Raw genomic sequence first — 22,177 nt, forward strand, 5'->3', positions numbered from 1 at the left:
AAATTTGCTACGTCTTCAACACTTATCTTCATTTTATCTGGGAGAACATATGATGCATGTCCTTCAGTGAATTTAGGTTCTACACCACGTTCATTCACCAATGGAACATCAGATGCATCTGATGCATTTCCAGAACCAAGAATTTGATCAATTGCATCTCCAACTTAATCAAGACTTTGTTTTAGATCTTGGGCAACCTTTAATGGAACATCAACTACTTCTTCTTCTATCAACATAATGTCATCTTCCTCTTGTATCACCTCATTCACCAAAGGAACATCATTAACAGCAGGAAGTTGAGCAACATTATTTGGAATATCATTAACAACTGGAACTTGGTTATTGACCAAATAAACTTCTTTAAAAATTGGCTCTGGCACCTTCACTGACACCTCAGTTTCTTCCTCTTCTATCATCTCATTCACTAAAGGAACATCATTAAGAGCGACAGCTTGAGCAACCTCATTTCGAACCTGGTTGTTGACTTCATCCTGAAATTTGGTTGTTGACTTCCTATTTGGCCTTCTTACAGCCAATTTCTTCCTTCTAACATCTGGGAAAGTTACTTCACTTGAAATGTCACCAACTCTGAAACTTGGGCCTCTTAAACCTAATTTCCTCATTTTCTTGCCAGTGTTAGAACTTGAAGCATGCAGACTGCCCTGTTGACTTGCTTGTTGACTAGGTTGAGTGGTTACAGTTGATGTCACAAGTGGTTGACTGCCCTGTTGACTTGCTTGCTGACTAGATTGAGTGGGTACAGAAACATGTGGATTGGATCCAGCTACATCACATTTCCTAGGCCTTCCAATCTTCTTTGGTGGCATAGGAACTGGTACCTTTTTTCATTCTTGCAGCCTTTTTTATTATGCCCATACTCAAGACAATTAGCACATCTCACTGTCCTTGGGGGTTTCACCCTTGAAGTGGAACTAAACTTACTCTCTTTCTCACTTGCATGCCTCCTTCATTTGGTTCTGGGCCTACCAGGCATTTTCCTACCAACAGGTGGCAAAGGCTTGTTGTATCCAGTTAGAGGCCACATATTACTCCCATTCACAGGACTGATGTTTGTTGAATAGCATTCCTTGAATTTATTCACTGAAAAGTAGTCACTAATATATCTATCTGGAGTTTGATGGATATAATTAATGGCTGCTATCGCATGTACACAAGGGATTCCAGACAAATCCCATAATCTGCAAGAACAAACCCTACCATCCAAATCTACCTTGTAACTAGCACATGCTCTTCTCACTTCAAATACATTTCCTAAGCTATGCACTACTAACCAAAGCCTGCATGAAGACAAAAGAGTATGTATTAGTCATTATATATCAACTATAATGACAATTAGAAAAAGAAACAATTATTTTGTGTCTTACCTAAAGTTCTTTCCAAAAAGATTCATCTTCTTAATCACCTCTGGACATATATTACCTTTCCATTTACTGCATTCATCATTCATAAAGGAAAACCTGTCCATTATGTATATCCTTATCTCTTCAAGCATTGTAATCAAAGGTTTTTTCCAAGCTTCTACAATTATGGAGTTGAAACACTCTGAAATACCATTCTCCACTGCCTCACAAAAACCATGTTTTGGGTTCTTTTGACATTAGATACTCATATGCACTAGGGCTTATGGTCTTTATTTTTTCCATGTTTCTCAAGAAGTCACCTTCAACACAACTCATTGCACAAGCCCAGAACAGCTTCTTCAACTCCAATCCAGAGAAAGCTTTATTGAAATTTGCATAAATGTGTCTAGCACATTGTCTGTGCTCCACATGTGGCAAAATAACCTTAACAGATTCAAGAAAACCCTGTGAACAGACATATTATCTTAGTATTTATAACCATATTGAAATAATAAAATTGAAATATACTATAATTATAAGGGAACTTAATTTATGTTGATCAGAAATAACAACCAAATCTATACCAGTACCAAGGTCAAGATCATCCTTCAGAAGCTCCAGAAACCAGGTCCAATTATCCTTGTTTTCCACATCAACAACAGCCCAAGCTATTGGGAACACTTGGTTATTAGCATCTCTACCTATTTTCCAGCAAACACTTAAAGATTTGAAACATATGTAAAACCTTTTAAAATAATTCTTATCATCTGGATTGTTAGTAACACCAACTTTGCATGTAGACCCAGGGTTTGATCTCAATAACTCTTGGGCATAATCCCAAATTCTTGCATAGTGTTCATTTAATTTACCCTCATAGTGTTCATGTAGACCCAGGGTTTGATCTCAATAACTCTTGGGCATAATCCCAAATTCTTGCATAGTGTTCATTTAATTTACCCTCAATCAGTTCTTTTGCCCACTGTTTTGCCCTTCTAACCTGTCCTATAGATACCACACATCTATATCTTTGTTTGATGTCACTGATCATCTCCCTAAGTTTAAGTATGGGCTTATTTGCTATCTTAGTTACATAGTGTCTTCCAATCCATTCTGGGGTAACAATAGACCTAAATTTAAACACTCTAGAACAAAGATGCTCAGAATATATTGCTTTAACCTGAAAGGTTCTGTCATTGTACATCCATGCTGCATAAAGTCTAAAAGGGAATTTATTATCTTCATGTCTCTTACCACATCTTGCAACAATTCTTTTATTGTAACTCTTCTGAAAGTATATTTGGTACCCTCCATTTACTGCATAGTTTGTCACACAGAATTTCAGTTGTGCAGGTGATTCGAACACGTACCCTAACTTAGGTTCCATCTTATCCCACCTAACATTTGGATCATGTATTATGTATTTGTTAGTCACTTCTTCCTCTGTCTCCTCATCATTTTGCAAATCATTATCATGGTCCACTCGATCTTTCATCTCATCAATCATACTTGCATTTCTAATGTTCACATCACAAAGTAGAATGTTAAGAAAATGACCCTTACATTTATCAAGCCTTGATACAAACTCCTGTCGTGTTTCATGATCCATGTAAATCCCGTGCAGCTCAAAATCCATCTCATTTAACCCAGAAAATGGCTTGTAAATTCCAGCAAATGGGTCGTCGTAACCATCGCCTGAAGAACCCATTTCTAACCCCTGCACAATCGCAACCATTATCATGAAAAGTAAGCAATTAATAGAGATGATTTCTCGTAAAAACCATGATCAGACCGTAATTTCTTACCTCTTCAAAAACCCTAGCTTCAGACAATGAGAATGCTTCACCAAAATGGAGTTTAACGTTTGAGTTCCTATTACCTATGTCTGAAGAAGTACTAGCATGGGAGGGTGGTAGGTGTCTCAATGTTGAGAGAGTGTTAACAGAGGAGAAACGGAGGAGACGGGCTTAACGATGTTACCGGTTACAAATGGGGATGTAACCGGTTAGTTAAGGGGAACCGGTAAAAAACATTGAAATGAAACATGAGGGGGCAAATGTTAGGCATCTGTGGAAAAAAAATCGATTTTGGGCATAACCAGTTTTTTTTATGTAAATTTGAGGGCTTTTATGACAAAAACCCTTGAATTTTAAGCCGAACTCCGAAATGTCAATTTGAATTTTGTTAGAAAAAAAGTTTTTTTGTTGATCTACAAATGCACTATTGTGGATTTGTTGATTATTTTGCCCAAAAAAAATATAAAAAAAATTGTTGATTTTCGTGAAATATACTATCACATTATGGTTATTTTACTTAATTTCCTTAAAATTGTTGTTACCTACCAATAGGCTTGACAATTTTCGAGACGATCCGTTAAATGACCCGCGACACGACACGAAATAAATGAGTTTGGGTTGAGTTTTTCAACCCGTTAACCCGTTTATTAAACAAATCATATATAGGTTTCTCAAAAAATATACGGGTTGACCCGCCAACCCGTTTAGAATTTTAATTAAAAAAATTATATATTTTTTTAAATCTATTAAGTATTATACATTATATTTTATACTTTATACTAGGATAGGATACCCGATACCATTGACCATTTGACATTTGGTGTTTGCCTAAATAATCTTAGTATCTCACAAACAAAATCGAATAAGCATTCTCTCGCTTTTCCCTTTATGATGAACGACATAATAAACTCACGAATAACGGCGGCATGAATGATTGAATCATTATCGAACGACGTTGACGTCAGAACATAAACGACGAACACAACGCAACAGACAATCAATTTGTTGCGATCCAACCCATGAACACACGAACCTAAATCTGAACCACGGACCCGCCAACCTGTAAACCCGTATAAATTAATGGGTTAATTGGTCATATATGAGTTTATATTACAAACCAACCAACCCATGACTTATATAGTTAAATGGGTCATGTTCAGGTTGGTATATTTTGACCCGCCAACTTACGACCCGTCAACCCGAACGCAACACGATTGTCGGGCCTACCAATCAAGTCTATCGGATTCTTTTATAACATTTGACTCTCACACTCATTTAACCATATTTCTAAATCTATATATTTATCCATCATAATATTTAAACCCCCAACCACTTGAATATGGACACATTTCCAATACACTTATATACGTTATGTTCTAAGTCAAAAGAACTTTAATATATAAGTACATTGGATAATTGCAAAATTCTATGTACATATACTTTAGTTCTTTTTCTCGTATTTAGATGATAACGCATGCATTTATTGTTTAAAGCATTAACTCCAATCATGCCTTGTGGCGTAATCATTATGTATGTAGTATTTACCTCTCCCTGTATATATAGGAAACTTCATTCAACTCGTGTAATAAGAAGATTATTATGCATCCTCGCCTTTTCTTTCTGAGTGCTTTCAGCTTCTACTTATTGTCAACATGTTCATATATAACAAGAGCTCAAAAATCGTCGATTGCCACTACAGGGGTAAACTTGACTTTTATTCAGAAACATGTATGTACATCTACTTATAATTTGCAAATAAGTCTCCAGTTAAATAAATTTCACATGGGCTTTATATTTTATATCTATCAAATTTATAGTTTGCTAGCTCTTTTTTGTGAACGGGTGGCTTGATCGGCTTTCTTAGTTGCTTAACAGTTAACCACAATCGTCTTATATGCTTTGACTTTTCAGATAGAAACCAGTTGTCAGGTTTGGGTATATCCGAAAATGACAAAACCATATAAAACAAGCTCGGTTCACATCTTTTTTCACGAACAACAATTTAATTTTTTTTTAATTAACCGACGACTAGGCTAGGAAAAAATAAACTAACAATGTCCAAATATTACTCCAAATGATTACAATTTGATTCAATTCAAAATCTAGCTACATTTGTATTGGCTCACGTTTGTTTTATATATCATTTTTTTAGTTAAAACTCATTTAGTTACTAATCGTATGAAACAGTTTGTTAATACTTATTTATTAAAAGAATACCGTAATTGATTTGATAAGTGTACCTATTGAATTGAAAATTATACATACTTCTGTTATTATTGTTAGTGGTTGCATGTGGATAATTTATTGAAGGGTTAAATATAAAAACAACCACATCGTTTACTTTTTTGTTTTTCAATTTCCTTTTGGTGACATGGCAGGCAGTGCCATGTCATTAAAACCACACTTATTTTTGAATTCTGCAGTTTATCTTGATCATTTTCATATATATATATATATATATATATATATATATATATATATATATATATATATATATATATATATATATATATATATATATGCAAGACTAAGAACTAGCTCGGCTTAAGGATTAGCTAGCTAGGAGTCTTTCTGTATATTCGAGACTTTATCCCTCGGTTCTAAGTGCAAGGCTTCCTTAGCTGCGGTAACCCTGCTATGCAGGAATTCTTACAGTTATCTCAAATCTAAGCTTGGAACGACGAACCGAGAACAAGCTTCGGAAGCAGTAGCTTCTAGGACGAAGCCGAGCCACTAGTGGAGTGGCCAAGGAGGCCTACTATACCGATACTGGATTAGTAACCGGTGAAATCCCCCAATCAAAATTGAAGTGAACTATTGAACAGTGTGATTGATCAGACAAGTACCAAGGCTTTCGGTTGACTTCTTTCATTTCCGAATTTATATATATATATATATATATATATATATATATATATATATATATATATATATATATATATATATAGGGAAGAGTTATTTGGAAAATTATTGATTAGGGCAACACATATTTGAACCAATGAAACATGACAACACATCATTTCCACAATAACTTCCACAATACATTACTTGTGAAGAAAGAAATGGACACGTGTTATTTGATTATTGGTTCCGATAAATGTTGCCCTAGTTATTTGTTTTCCATAGAACTCATTCCTATATATATATATATATATATATATATATATATATATATATATATATATATAATTAGGTTCATTTGAGACCACCTATATTTTGTGAGACCGTGAGACGCATTTTTTTTATTTTTTTATTTTTTTAGTTATTTCAAGTTCCGGAAATAATATTTAAAAAAAGAATTTTTGGATTTTTCCATTTATTTTGCATTTTAAAATTATTTTTTAGAATATGTACAGTGTAATATTCTACTAGAACATTTCACGTATTTAAAAAAAAACCGGATTTTTTTTTATTTTTTTAGTTAATTCAAGTTCCAAAAATAATATTTAAAAAAAGAATTTTTAGATTTTTTCATTTATTTTGCATTTTAAAATTATTTTTTAGAATATGTACAGTGTAATATTCTATTAGAATATTTCACGTATTTTTCAAAAAAAATGGGATTATTTTTATTTATTTTTATTTTTTTTAGTAAATTCAAGTTCCGAAAATAATATTTAAAAAAAGAATTTTTAGATTTTTCCATTTATTTTGTATTTTAAAATTATTTTTTAGAATATGTCAATGTAATATTCTATTAGAATATTTCACGTATTTTTCAAAAAAAAAAAAAAACAGAATTTTTTTTAGTTAATTCAAGTTCCGAAAATAATATTTAAAAAAAGATTTTTTGGATTTTTCCATTTATTTTGTATTTTAAAATTATTTTTAGATTTGGTCTCACGGTCTCACAAAATTAGAATGGTCTCAAATGAACCTAAACATATATATATATATATATATATATATATATATATATATATATATATATATATATATATATATATATATATATATATATATATATATATACTCCCTTCGTCCCTATATTATTGTCCATAGACAAAAAACACACATTAAAAAAATCATTAATTACCACTAACTTTATATAATAAAATGACAGGTTTGTCCTTTCTTTGCATTTAATGTTTCATTAAATACTTATTTGGTTAAGTAATAATCAGAAAGTATTTTGGTAAAAATGTTATTTATTTTTATAATTGGACTATTATCTTGAAACAAACTAAAAAAAAATAGACTATAATTTTGGGACGGAAGGAGTATATAATATAAAAAATATATTAATGATATATAGAGTAAATCATAAATCAATCACATGGTTTGAGGTAACATTTAAGTTTCATCTCTAGCATTTTTTCAATATATCGGGACCTTCCTTATAGTATTTTTTTTACAGCTTTCGTCCATTCCATATGTAAAATAATTATTATATCTTTACTATTTTTTTAACATTTTAATATGTTGATTTTATTTTTTAAACCCACACCCACCACCTTCGCCTATGAGTGTGTAGATGGGATCGGAAGGGCAGAGCTATTATGTAGCCCGGGGTTGCCCTTCAAATTTTCCCATCAAAAGTAAATTTAGTGATTGTTTTTCGGAAGTCCGTCACAAATTAGTTGAAAATATGCACTAGTCTGTTGGCAATTCATCATAAAGTCTGTTTATTGTGAATGTATTGTAAATTTGTCGGTTTAGTGACGATTTTGTGATGAAAATTTCATTTGGAAATGAGTTTTTTCTAGAAATATTTTACTAATACAATTAAAACAAGCTGGAAAGCTTAAATCGTAAAGGGTCCATCGTCCTATTTTTGTCTTCAAGTGCAAAGGGTTATATGAAAGTCCATCTCTATTTTTAAGTGAGACCATCCGATCTCAAATCTTACATTTCGTATTACGACAGGTCTTGAAAATTTAAATATCTTTAAATGTTTTGGTCGTGTCAAAAAAAAGGACCATATCGCTATTGTAAGTTATATATATATATATATATATATATATATATATATATATATATATATATATATATATATATATATATATAAACTGAGTCTTATATAATTGTTCATTTTGTCTCCCTCAACCCCATGCCTATGATGCAATTGGATCTATGATGGAGGTAAAAATGCAAATTTTACTTATGCGAGAAGGCATTTGGATCTCACATGTTATGAGAAAAATAATTATCTTTTTATTTTTCCAATTTATTTATTAGCTTATTAATTATTTACAAGTTATTATTGAAATTATTAGTATTTACATGTAAAATTTTGAACTAAATTTCATATTATTTTCTTACAAAATAAATTTGACATATCTTAAAATATATATAGGCACTCTAACATATAGACATACGAATTAATGTTGTAAAAAATTTCCTTAATGAAGGGAGCCTCTGGCTAAAGTATGAAATCTACTATAATAAATAAAGATCTTTTTGCCACATGTCACATTCTCATTCATTTTGCCACACATGTAATTTTGTGGTAATTTTAAATTAATTTTTATTCCACGTGTCATTTTATTATTTTTCCATTTTCTTAAATTCCACATAATATTAAATGTAATAATAAATGCATATATCAATTTCATTTATGAACTTTCCTTCTAATTTCAAAATTATCAAGTTAAAGTTTTATTAATTTCTTTTAATTATTTATCTAAATTATTTCTATAAATTTAAAAGAGAAAAAAAAACACTTGAATTTTTATAATTCAATATTTTTTTCATTTTTCTTATAGATTCAAACTTTTTAAATGTTTAGAATTTTATATTTAATTTTTATTTTAAATAAACTCATTTAATACATGAGTTTCACACCTAATTTCATATAAGAGCTTTAAAGTTCAAATCTTACACATCTAAATTATCGTTGATACTTCACATTTTAGCTCCCACTTGATAAGTCTAAGGTAAGTTTGATGTGTGCCGCTTAAATGAATCGATTTACTTTTTTATAAATTAAATTAAATTTCAATATTTTTTATATTTATCATAATAATGTTTAATGCTTGTAATATTATATATTCATGCTAAAATTTTATTAAATAATTTAATTAAAAATAGCCAGATACTTGTTATATATAAAATATTTGTTCATATGGCACTCGATACCATCTTTGAGAGAGGTTGGTATTCCCTCGTAATTATAATTAAAAAAGTACTGTCATATAATCGGAAGATCAATATTATGCACCATGGATGGTTTAAGATTAAAGGATTTATTTTCATTGATTTGTTCGTAATAATGTTATATTTTGTTTTTTTTTTTATTCTAATATATTTTAGAAATAATGTTCAAGTATAAAGTATATAGTATAAGAAATAAATAAAAATGTGATATTGTGATAAAAAAAATAGAATAATAAAGAATTTTCAATATATAATGTAAAAGAAATGTGTTATTTTAAAGAAAAATAAATAGAAATTCCATGTTTTATGTATTTATTTATATATGTTCGATTAAATAAAAACATAATAAAAGAATAACATATAAACAAAGTTTTAAAAAAATATCACAATGTTTGTTTTTATATATTATATTTTAATGGTAATTGTGTACAAAATAAAGGTAGATGATCAAATTTGTACAATAACCATAATTTGTTGCTATAAAGTCATTATTTTATCATAACAGCCCCCGGAAACTAAAACCGGATAAACCATCAATGTCCTGTGAAGGATAAACTATCCATGAGCACCAAGTAGTTGGAAATTATCATCTTCTCGATTGTAATTTTCAAAGAAAATAATATATATATATATTAGATTTTGATGTAAAAAAACATGTTTTTTTGTAGGTGGTAATGAGTAATGGCATAGTCCAAGTCACGCTTCAAAATCCAGAAGGTCATATCACCCGCATACAATACAAGGGAATCGACAATTTGCTAGAAGTTCAGAAAAATGAATCTAGTCGAGGGTAATAATATCATTTCATTGTTCGTTTATTTAAACTTCAAAGGTTCATGACATACGTGATTAGGGTTACTTATACTATGTTTTGGATGGTGAATATTAGGTATTGGGATGTTGTTTGGAGTCCTCCAGGAAGTACAAGAACCGAAGGTACCTTGGAAAGGTAATCTGATATGTATATTGTCTTTCGAGAGATTTAGTTTTGATTGTGAGATGTTGATTATTATGTTATACTTATACAGTGTCACAGGAACAATTTGTAAAGTTATAAAAGAAACTCAAGATCAAGTAGAAGTCTCATTTTCTAGAACATGGAATTTTTCCCTCAAGGGAAAATCTGTCCCTCTCAAAATTGACAAAAGGTTCTCGTTAATTACACTGGTAACATAACTTTAAGTATCCAAAATTCATAATTATGAGTATTGAACACAATGTGATGTATTATTGTTAGGTATATTATGCTCCGTGGGTCATCCGGCTTCTATACTTATGCAATTTTTGAACATGTGAAAGGATGGCCAAGTTTTGATCTTGAGGCCACTAGAGTTGCTTTCAAGCTCAGGAGAGACAAGTAATTATTTAACTTCATTAATTCCTAATAAAGATTACTTAATTTTAGATCGAAATGAAACCATTTTTTTTATCTAGATTATGATGGCATGACATTTGTTGCTTAGATTTCATTATATGGCCATGTCGAACGATGACCGACAAAGGGATATGCCTTTGCCAGAAGATCGATTTCCTGAAAGGAGTAAGACATTAGACTATCCGGAGGCAGTTCTCCTTGTTGACCCATTAGAGCGTAAGTTCAAAGGACAGGTAAAGAAATTGTCACGAATTTCACCATATGCATGTAATTAAAGTACTGTGGAAGTTAGGTTCAAATGTTTTCACTATCTATTATGTGTCTGTATTATTGATTCTGGACCAATCATTTTAGTTATTTAAGAAAGTAATTAATGCTTATTAAATGCTGAATATATAATTAATACCTATTATATCTTCAATATGTAATATGCATTAATTACTTTCTTAAAATAACTAAAATGATTGGTCCAGAATCAGTCATACATACACACAATAGATAGTGAAAATAAAATAACCTAACCCTATATATATATATATATATATATATATATATATATATATATATATATATATATGTATATATATATATATATATATATATATATATATATATATACTCTTTATATAAAATGCATGCAGGTAGATGATAAATATCAATACACTTGTGAATTAAAGGATCTTCGAGTCCATGGATGGATTTGTACGGATCCTGCTGTAGGATTTTGGCAAATTACACCAAGTAATGAGTTTAGGGTAGGTGGTCCGATTAAACAGGAGCTAACTTCTCATGTTGGACCTACAACTCTTTCGGTAAGTCTTCATAATAAATATTCTATGTAAAAACATCATATACTCAATTAGTTATTATACATGCTTCATAATATATAAGCAATTACTCAATTAGTTATTGTACATGCTTCATAATATATAAGCAATTTGATTATACATTTTATATGAATTATATAGATTTTTTCAAGTGCTCATTATGGCGGAAACGATATGGTGATCAAATTTGAGGAAAATGAGTCGTGGAAGAAAGTGTTAGGCCCGATTTTTATATATCTCAATACTATTCCTGATGGAAAAAACCCTTATACTCTTTGGAATGATGCGAAACACCAGGTTTAGTTTATTACATTTACAAACTAACCATATATATATATATATATATATATATATATATATATATATATATATATATATATATATATATAACATGCTCTTTCATTTTATCATATTATTCTTAATCCAACTTGTTGATTAAATTTTAGATGTCCATTGAAGTCGATCGATGGCCATATGACTTTCCTGCTTCACCTGACTTCCAATCTGCTGGCCAACGGGGCACAGTTATGGGTAGATTACTTGTCCAAGATAGGTAAATTAAGTCCTCCTAGCTAGTGATCAATAGACACTATATACATATATACATTATTAATTAGTTAATTTTACATTTGTGTATATGTAGCTTTATTAATAGCCATGGTTACATATCAGCAAACGGCGCTTACATTGGCCTAGCACCACCGGGAGACGTGGGATCCTGGCAAAGAGAAACCAAGGTGAATCCCACAATGCAAATAAATATAAATATCAATATTTTTTTTACTTCTCATATTAATTTTATAAAAGTTCAATACTACTTACTTGAATTGCTTTATTCACCAGCAATACCAATTTTGGACCAAAACGAATAAGGAAGGTTATTTTACCATAAAGAACATCATCGTCGGCGAATACAATCTATACGCTTGGGTTCCCGGATTTATTGGCGATTATAAAAATTCTAAGATCATCAATATTACTCCAGGTCGTATATAGCTATTGAAACTTAATTACTAGCCAAATTAAATTCTTCCCTTTTGAAACCTATATATATATATATATATATATATATATATATATATATATATATATATATATATATATATATATATATATAGTTAGGTTCAAATGTTTTCATTATCTATTGTTTGCATATGTGATTAATTATGAACCAATCATTTTAGTTATTTTAATAAAGTAATTAATGATATTAAATACTGAAGATGTAATTAATATCCGTTATATTTTCAACATGTAATATGCATTATTTACTTTCTTAAGATAACTAAAATGATTGGTCCAGAATCAATCATACATGCACACAATACATAGTAAAAACAAAATAACTTAACCCTATATATATATATATATATATATATATATATATATATATATATATATATATATATATATATATATATATATATATATAGGGTTAGGTTATTTTGTTTTCACTATCTATTGTGTGCATGTATGACTGATTCTGGACCAATCATTGTAGTTATTTTAAGAAAGTAATTAATGCATATTACATATTGAAGATATAATAGGTATTAATTACATTTTCAGCATTTAATATGCATTAATTACTTTCTTAAAATAACTAAAATGATTGGTCCAGAATTAATCATACGGGCACACAATAGATAGTGAAAACATTTAAACCTAAGTCTATATATATATATATATATATATATATATATATATATATATATATATATATAAAAAGATTAGTCCAAAATGAATAATGCATGTACACAATAGATAGTAAAAACATTTGAACCTAAGTCTATATATATATATATATATATATATATATATATATATATATATATATATATATATATATATATATATAGAGAGAGAGAGAGAGAGAGAGAGAGAGAGAGAGAGAGAGAGTTAGGTTCAAATGTTTTCACTATCTATTATGTGCCCGTATAATTGATTCTGGACCAATCATTTTAGTTATTTTAAGAAAGTAATTAATGCATATTAAATGTTGAAGATGTAATTAATACCTAATATATCTTCAACATGTAATATGCATTAATTATTTTCTTAAAATAACTAAAATGATTGGTCCAGAATCAGTCATACATGCACACAATAGATAGTGAAAACAAAATAACCTAACCCTATATATATATATATATATATATATATATATATATATATATATATATATATATATATATATATATGGTTAGGTTCATGTGAGACGGCCTAATTTTGTGACACCGTGTAATATTCTATTTAGAATATTTCACGGATTTTTCAAAAAAAATAGGATTTTTTTTAAAATTTTTGTTTTATTATTTTTATTTTTTTTAGTTAACTCAAGTTCTGAAAATAATATTTAAAAAAAGAATTTTTAGATTTTTCCATTTATTTTGCAATTTAAAATTATTTTTAAGAATATGTCAGTGTAATATTCTATTTAGAATATTTCACGTATTTTTCAAAAAAAAAACGGGATTTTTTTTATTTTATTTTTTTTTAGTTAATTCAAGTTCCGAAAATAATATTTAAAAAAAAGTATTTTTGGATTTTTCCATTTATTTTGCATTTTAAAATTATTTTTAGATTTGGTCTCACGGTTTCACAAAATTAGAATGGTCTCAAATAAACCTGAACCTATATATATATATATATATATATATATATATATATATATATATATATATATATATATATATATATATAGTTAGGTTCAAATGTTTTCAGTATCTATTGTGTGCCTGAATGATTGATTCTGGACCAATCATTTTAGTTATTTTAAGAAAGTAATTAATTCATATTAAATGTTGAAGATGTAATTAATACATATTATATCTTCAACATGTAATATGTATTGATTACTTTCTTAAAATAACTAAAATGATTGGTCCAGAATCAGTCATAAATGCACACAATAGATAATGAAAACAAACTAACCTAACCCTATATATATATATATATATATATATATATATATATATATATATATATATAATTAACATACACAATAACTTAACAACAGGTGTTAGATTAAACATGGGTGAACTTGTATATCATCCACCGAGATATGGTCCAACTTTATGGGCTATCGGCTTTCCTGACCGCACAGCAGCTGAATTTCACATCCCTGATCCTCAACCGAAATATGCCAACAGTTTTCTTCTCCAAGGTCCTAATAGGTTCGTATATATCATGTACTAATTCATTAATGAACACAAACACACCCCACACAGATATATATATATATATATATATATATATATATATATATATATATATATATATATATATATATATATATATATAGGGAAAAGTGAATATGTGGTTGTTATGTATTTAAACTTAGGTATAGAACCTTTTAAATGACGTAGTTTTAAACGAAACAAATCCAATTTCATTTTCTCTTCATTTTGTTTTAATAAAATACCATTGAATTGAGTAAATTATGAATTAAAAAAGATCAATTATATTTTTTTTTTATTTCAAAAAAAAATCACTAAAGTTTATAGCGAAAGTAAAAACACCAATATTTTTTTAATAGATATAACTCAAACGTTTTGTCAATCAGTTGAAAAAGTATATTTAATGATTTGTGAAAGGATTGATTGAGTTATTGAATGTGCTTCTTTCATGTTTTGTTGTATTAGTTTTCATTTAAAAATTTAGTAGGTTTGATTAAATGATCATGACTTTTAATGCTTTAAGTTCTTAGACACAATGAATAAAAAGAATATAAATTTGATCGATTTGGCAAGTCACATGATTAAGGAAGAATAATAACAGAGATATCATGATTAGTTTGGATATAAATGGATCAAAACTACATATTTTGGAGGGTTTTATATATAAGCTTAGGTTACATAACAACCACATATTCCCTAAGCCCTATATATATATATATATATATATATATATATATATATATATATATATATATATATATATATATATCCTGTAAGATTTTTTTTGTAGGAAGATAAGAAATTTCTTTTGTATATATTTTTTTGACGAACAAAATGAATGAATCACTAGATGATTCACAAGAAAAAAATTTCAAAAAAAAACATTTTCATGATTCATTTTTAAGTAATTTAAGAAAATATTCATTTTTATGATAATTTTAGTGAATAATAACAAAATCATTGTATAAATGAATCATTAACATGTTTTTTTGAGAATTTTTTTTTTTGTGAATCATCTTACACATGAATCATGTGATGATTCATTTTGTTTGTTCGCTAAAAAAATATGTAAAAAAAAAACTTCTTACCTTCCTACAAAAATTTTCCTTCTTATTTGATTTTGAATATATATATATATATATATATATATATATATATATATATATATATATATATATATATATATATATCGATTGAACAGGTTCAGACAGTACGGATTATGGAAAAGATATTCAGAGTTGTATCCAAATCAAGATTTGGTATACACAATTGGAGAGAGTAATTATGGAAAAGATTTCTTTTTTGCCCATGTTCTTAGGTATGTTACATTACCGTTTACACTATTATTATCTATATGGTGTTGGTGGTGATTAATATATAGATAACTTTGGTAAATCTCTAGCCATGTTTTATTAAGTATAAGATATGTCAAGTGCTTATAACGTCACTTTGGAATTTTGAAGGGAAGCCGACGATGGAACTTACAAGAGAACAACATGGACAATCAATTTTCGTCTTGACCATGTGAATGAGAGCGGAGCATATGTACTCCGATTAGCTCTTGCTTCCGCACATCAGTCTAACTTGCAGGTACTTAATTGGTCATTAAATTTTATTCAGATGCAAAATATTATAAACAATAAATAAAATTCTAATTTTTCAGGTACGTATTAACGATCTGAAAAATGATCCGCTCTTTTCAACTGGATTCATTGGGGGAGACAATGCAATTGCAAGGCACGGAATACACGGCTTGTATTGGTTATTCAGTATCAAAATACCAGGCTCCCATCTATACTCACATGGACTGAATTCTATCTACTTAACTCAAGCCAGCAATAAGACTCATTTTCAAGGGGTAATGTATGACTATATCCGTTTAGAAGGTCCTAGTAGTTCCATTGTTAACAAAATTTCTTAATGTGAAAAACAATACATTGTATACATCCTAAATAAAAATATTATGGCGTTACTTATCAATCATATATGATAAATCGTTAACATTATTAAGGAATTAGTTATGCATTTTAATACTTCACATCCAATGAATTTATTTAACAGCACTTTTTCTCTTGTCGCAAATTTAGAAGTGGTACCGGTGGTTAATGTCGTTCTAAAAAGTCTTGTAGTTAATGAATTACCGATTACACCGTTTTGAATTTATGGATTAGTGTTGCACCTGAAGTCCCACAACGTAACAGTAACACTAATGCATAAAATGAACGTTAATGCAAGTTACCATGTAACATTATAACGAATTAAGATACATACATGACATGTTTCTTGTTCATTAGCATCATTTCCTCGATTATAAAATCTTCATCACATGTCACATGGTTCACAACACTACTAGAAAATAGGGAAACAGACACAAACTAATTTGTGTGTGATAGTAAAATTAAGCAATAGATGTTAATTTGTCGTATAAAATGGCATGTCAAAACTTTAGCCACTATTTAGTGACAGATGTTTTCATATTCAACAACGGAATAAAATAGCAATAATCCTACTTCTAAACAAACCAAATATCCACAAATTTGGCATGGATTGGCGACTAATTTTAGAGAAAAAATTGTTACCGATTTGTTTTAGTGGTGGATTGGGACAAACTCTTTTATAATTTTAACGGGTAAAAGATTTATAGAATATAATAAGATTTAAGTATTTTAAAAAAAATGTATTGATTATTCAATATATATATATATATATATATATATATATATATATATATATATATATATATATATATATATATATATATATAGTTTATAAAATAGAAGATAAATTTGGATACATTGTAAACAAAAGCACAATCAATAATGAAAATGACATTGATATACGAAAAAATAAATATGACCAAAATGCAATAACAACAAATAAACACAAGACAAAACATTATAAATTAAAAACTACAACTTGTTCATAAATTTATAAAATATATAAATATCTGATGTATCTTATGTATTTGAAGACACTTAATATAATTATGATTTATAAAATAGAAAATAAATTTGAATACATTTTAAACAAAACACAATCAATAATGAAAATGACATTAATATACGAAAAAATAAATATAAACGAAATGAAATAAAAACAAATAAACACAAGACAATACATTATAAATCAAAAAAATACAAATTGTTCATAAATGTGACATCTCGGAATTTAGGGCATAGATTTCAAATGACTAAATTACAGTAAATTTGTTTGTAATTTAACTTGTTCAGTTTTAGTGCATATAATGAAATATAAATGAGTTCAATTCAATTATTGTATGATTTCAAAAGAAACTTTACTTTCAAACGTGTAAACTGACAACCAAATCAAACTGCTCAACTGCAGCGCTGGTTAATGCATCTGAAAAACTAAAATGTTGATATCAAATGATACTTTTACGTTAAATATGTTTGGATTTTTCAAAGGTTATTTAAATATGGTTTACCTTTTAAGAAAATACTTTTTGAAACACTTTTAAGAGTGTTATTACTACGGCTAGCAAAAAACTTGTGACTCGCACCAACATTGTGTTGACCCCCAAAACTACATGTATATTCAAGAAATCAGTAATCAAGCAAATTCAGACGACGAATGGAGTCCATGCTTATAGGGACCAAATCTGGCCTACACCCATCGATCACAAGGCTGTAAATTCTAAATTTCCATTTTAGCCCTCAAAGTTTACCATAATAGCAGTTTTTACCCTCAAACACGTTTTTTTTGCACCAAAAGTTACAAAGCAGCCAATTTTAGTCCCTATTCTAGAAAATCATTATTAATACCTTAAATACTCATTTCTTAATTGTTATTTTCTTTTTAATATTATCATTAATGTAACACTCTAAATTTTTCCAATAAATTTTTCATTTTTGAAACCACACAAAACACATTTTCACATTTCTCAAACCCAAGTTTATAAGTTGTTCAAAAAACAAGACACAAAATTTTTGACAATATCCAAGAATCCTCAAAACATAATCTCTAGCTGGTGTGTACAATCATGCCAGCACCTTCCCGAGATCCTGAGAGGTACTTGAAACATATTTCACACAACATTGTAAGTACGAAGCTTAGTGAGTTCCCTAAAATACCACACACAAATAATTAGCCTCTCATGGCTATATCTCGATAAGGACCCTCCGGTCATATGTCTCAATGAAGACCCTTCGGTCTCACAACTCGGGTTGGACCCTACAGTCTAGTATCTCAGTGAGGACCCTCCGGTCTCACAACTCGACTTGGATCCTCTGGTCCTAACTCAATAAGGCACAGAATAATATACAACATAAATCACAAAGACAAAATGCATGATATCACATAACTCAATATAAGCACATAAGACCCTCCGGTCACACAATATTACCACTCAGGTAAGTATAGTGAGAAGACTCACCTCGTAAGTAAGCAAGTAGGTCTCGTACTCAACGATTGGTCTAAACTCTGCCTACATGTCATAATCATCTCTAATTAACAATTTATAACAACAACTCCAAAGATGTTAAGCTAACCCCTTTTCTAACTCTCGGAAAGGGTGAGAGACCATTTTACCCCACCATCGTCTCCATAATCCATAACTTGACCAAACCCTAAAAGTCAACGGAAGTCAACACTTGAGTCAACAGTCCATGTTGATCCAATTCGTCGAGTGGATCTATGCAACTCATCAAGTTCCTTCGTTTCTCTAAAATATCGGGAAAATCCAACTCAGCTCGATGAGTTGTCTCACCAACTCATCGAGTTTGTAACGCATCTAGACTATCGGGGAAAACCCTAAGCAACACGTCGAGTTCGCTAAGCAAATCGTCAATTTCCTTCAGACCATTCTCTCATTCAGACGCTTTTAAGCAGAACTGAGGCCCCATACTCTAGATATAGCCTTCTAAGGTAGAAATACCACGTAAAGCTGGAAGCTTTACGTCTATGCATAGCATCTACAACTAAGTTGCCAACACAAAACTCAAAAAAGGGTTTAAGGCATGAAAGTTGGCCAAAGCTTGAACCTTTAGGCCTAAGGGACCTAGTATTGTCCAGATCTGAAGTCTCATCTTCAAGGCATGCTCAAACAACTAAAGGACTCAAAGAGAATATCAAAATGAGCATAAACTCTATAATGGAGAGATCTGAAAAACAATTGGTCAAGGTAATGCCTTTTTACCTTCAAAGGGCTGCTACCACTGAATAAATGTAGGATCTAAAGCCTCCTTCTCATTCCAGGCCCTCTACTCTTCAAGCTCCTTCAAATAACGCACCAAAAGACACACTCTTAGCCTCTCTCTCTCTCTCTCTCACACACACACAGATGATAACAACTCGATTAGGGTTTCTCTCAGGGTGCTAAGGTAATGAGGGAGGCAGGGAAAAGGACTTAAGGTCCTTGAAATAGGGTGCAAACCCTGAAAATTAGGTTTTTCACACTCAGCTCCTAGTCGTCGAGTCAGGTCCTCCGACTCGTCGAGTAGATTCTAAAAACCAAGCAGCTATCTCAATCTCTACTCGACGAGTTGGGGCCTTCAACTCGTCGAGTTGCCTTGTCAAAATGAGTATATAATGATTTAAATTGGTACCTGGGAGTTGGGATGTTACAATTCTCCCGCACTAGAATCAGACTTCTACCTCGAAGTCATCCTCCGGAAACAACTCTGGGTATTGCTCACGCATCTCGGACTCCGGCTCCCAAGTCCATTCGGATCCCCTTCGATGTTACCACTAGACCTAAACCAAGGGCACCTCTTTATTCCTCAAGACCTTCATATTCTTATCCAAAATCTCCACAGACTTCTAAATGTAGTTCAGGCGATTATCAACCCGAATATCCTATAAAGGGACCACTTCCGTACTGTCGACCACATATTTCATCAACTGGGACACATGGAAGGTGTTATGGATCTGGCTCAACTCTGCAGGCAGCTCTAACCGATAAGCCACCTTACATACTCGAGCAATCACTCTAAAAGGACCAATGTATCTAGGGACCAGCTTGGCCCGCTTCCTAAATCAGATCATCCCTTTCCATGGGGATACCTTTAGGAGGACAAGATCGTCGACCTCGAATTATAGCTCGGAACGTCTCCGGTCTGCATAACTCTTCTGACGACTCTAGGCCATCAGTAACCTCTGTCTGACCTACTGGATTTTCTCTTTCATATTAAGCACTATCTCAGTGCTCCCCATTACTCTCTGCCCTACCTCTCCCCAACAGATGGGAGTCCGACACCTCCTCTCATACAAAAACTCAAAAGGAGGCATACTGATACTGGAGTGATGGCTGTTGTTGTATGAAAACTCAGCCAAGAGCAAGTAGGTGTCCCAACTCCCACCAAAATCCATAACACATGCGTGTGGCATGTCCTCGAGTGTCTAAATTGTCCATTCGCTCTGCGTGTCTCTCTGTGGGTGGTAAGCGGTGCTGAAATGCAGTCGGGTACCCAACCCCTCTTGAAATTTCTTCAAGAACTTGGAAGTAAAACGCATATCCCGATCTGAAACTATCGATGTTGGCACCCCATGTCGTGCCAACACCTCTCGATCGTAGACCTCAACCAATTTCTCCGCATAAGAGCTCTCACTTATAGCCAGGAAGTGAGCACTTTTCGTTGACCGATCTACAATCACCCATATCGAATCAGCACCTCACGCAGTCCTTGGTAACTTGGTAATAAAATCCATGGTGATTTGTTACCACTTCCGCAGGGGAACCTCTAAAGGCTGCAACTGGCCATGGGGACGTTGGTGCTCTGCCTTGACCTGACGACAAGTCAAGCATCTCTCGACTACCCATGCCATATCTCTCTTCATATAGGGCCACCAATAATCCTTTTTCAAGTCCAAATACATCTTGGTGGCCCCAGGATGGATTGAGAATCTCGACCTATGGGCCTCCTCCATCAAAATACGTCGAGCGCCACCCGAATATAGCGCCCATATCCAGCCACGGATGGTCATAAGCCCCCGACTATCAGTCTTAAACTCATAAATCTACCCAATCACCCACTCTCTCTTATGGTTCTCTGGTCTCATGGCCACCGCTTGGGCCTCTCGGATGGTATCTAAGACTGGAGTCAACACCATCATCCTCCTACACACATCTCGGATCGGTGCACTCGCGACCCTACGACTTAGGGCATCGGCTACCACATTAGCCTTGCCATGGTGAAACAAAATCTCGCAGTCATAGTCTTTCACTACATCATGCCACCTCCTCTGTCTCATATTCAGGTTCGGCTGATCCATAAGGTACTTCATGCTCTTATGGTCCGTGTATATGGTACATTGGACACCATACATATAGTGGTGCCAAATCTTGAGGGTGAATACCACCACCTAGCTCCAAATCATGGGTAGGATACTTCGTCTCATGAGGCTTTAGCTGCCTCGACGCATATGCTATCGCGTGTCCCCTCTACATCAACATGGCACCCATCCCAGATATGGATGCATCACAATAGACTACAAAGTCCTCTACTCCCTCTGTAAGACCTAATACTGGAGCTTCGCACAATCTTTGGCAAAGATTCTCGAATGAAGCCTGCTGCTCAGCCCCCCGAAC

At 31.1% G+C, this 22,177-nt stretch overlaps 2 protein-coding genes across 2 annotated transcripts; one reads left to right on the plus strand and one right to left on the minus strand.

Moving 5' to 3' along the window:
- Window positions 1–967: 967 nt before the first annotated feature.
- LOC145049664 (uncharacterized) lies at window positions 968–3,066 on the minus strand. Its single transcript, XM_078998043.1, has 5 exons — window positions 2,319–3,066; window positions 1,935–2,062; window positions 1,682–1,826; window positions 1,386–1,581; window positions 968–1,298 (listed from the first exon to the last, which is right to left on the minus strand). The coding sequence occupies exons 1-5, from the start codon at window positions 3,064–3,066 to the stop codon at window positions 968–970; spliced, it is 1,548 nt and encodes a 515-aa protein (XP_078854169.1).
- Window positions 3,067–4,753: 1,687 nt separating this feature from the next.
- LOC145067296 (uncharacterized) lies at window positions 4,754–16,585 on the plus strand. The gene is made up of 15 exons (XM_079014472.1): window positions 4,754–4,882; window positions 9,919–10,040; window positions 10,140–10,199; window positions 10,279–10,398; window positions 10,488–10,607; window positions 10,714–10,858; window positions 11,267–11,437; window positions 11,594–11,749; window positions 11,899–12,005; window positions 12,096–12,189; window positions 12,296–12,437; window positions 14,472–14,628; window positions 15,833–15,949; window positions 16,095–16,221; window positions 16,295–16,585. The coding sequence occupies exons 1-15, from the start codon at window positions 4,754–4,756 to the stop codon at window positions 16,550–16,552; spliced, it is 2,025 nt and encodes a 674-aa protein (XP_078870598.1). The 3' UTR covers window positions 16,553–16,585.
- The last annotated feature ends 5,592 nt before the right edge of the window (window positions 16,586–22,177 follow it).

This window comes from Lactuca serriola, chromosome 1 (genome assembly GCF_051521515.1).
Source record: "Lactuca serriola cultivar US96UC23 chromosome 1, Lser_US96UC23_V15, whole genome shotgun sequence".
Classification (NCBI taxonomy): Eukaryota; Viridiplantae; Streptophyta; class Magnoliopsida; order Asterales; family Asteraceae; genus Lactuca; species Lactuca serriola.

Bases quoted from the DNA above. Each gene is read 5' to 3' on its own strand.
- LOC145067296 (XM_079014472.1), top strand. From the start codon at position 4,754: ATGCATCCTCGCCTTTTCTTTCTGAGTGCTTTCAGCTTCTACTTATTG. The intron at 10,859-11,266 runs GTAAAGAAATTG...AAATGCATGCAG, and splicing joins AGCGTAAGTTCAAAGGACAG to GTAGATGATAAATATCAATA. The intron at 15,950-16,094 runs GTATGTTACATT...GGAATTTTGAAG, and splicing joins TTTTTTGCCCATGTTCTTAG to GGAAGCCGACGATGGAACTT.
- LOC145049664 (XM_078998043.1), bottom strand. From the start codon at position 3,066: ATGGGTTCTTCAGGCGATGGTTACGACGACCCATTTGCTGGAATTTAC. The intron at 2,063-2,318 runs GTAAATTAAATG...GCTGGAAAATAG, and splicing joins GGCAAAAGAACTGATTGAGG to GTAGAGATGCTAATAACCAA. The intron at 1,299-1,385 runs GTAAGACACAAA...GTCTTCATGCAG, and splicing joins CTTTTTGGAAAGAACTTTAG to GCTTTGGTTAGTAGTGCATA.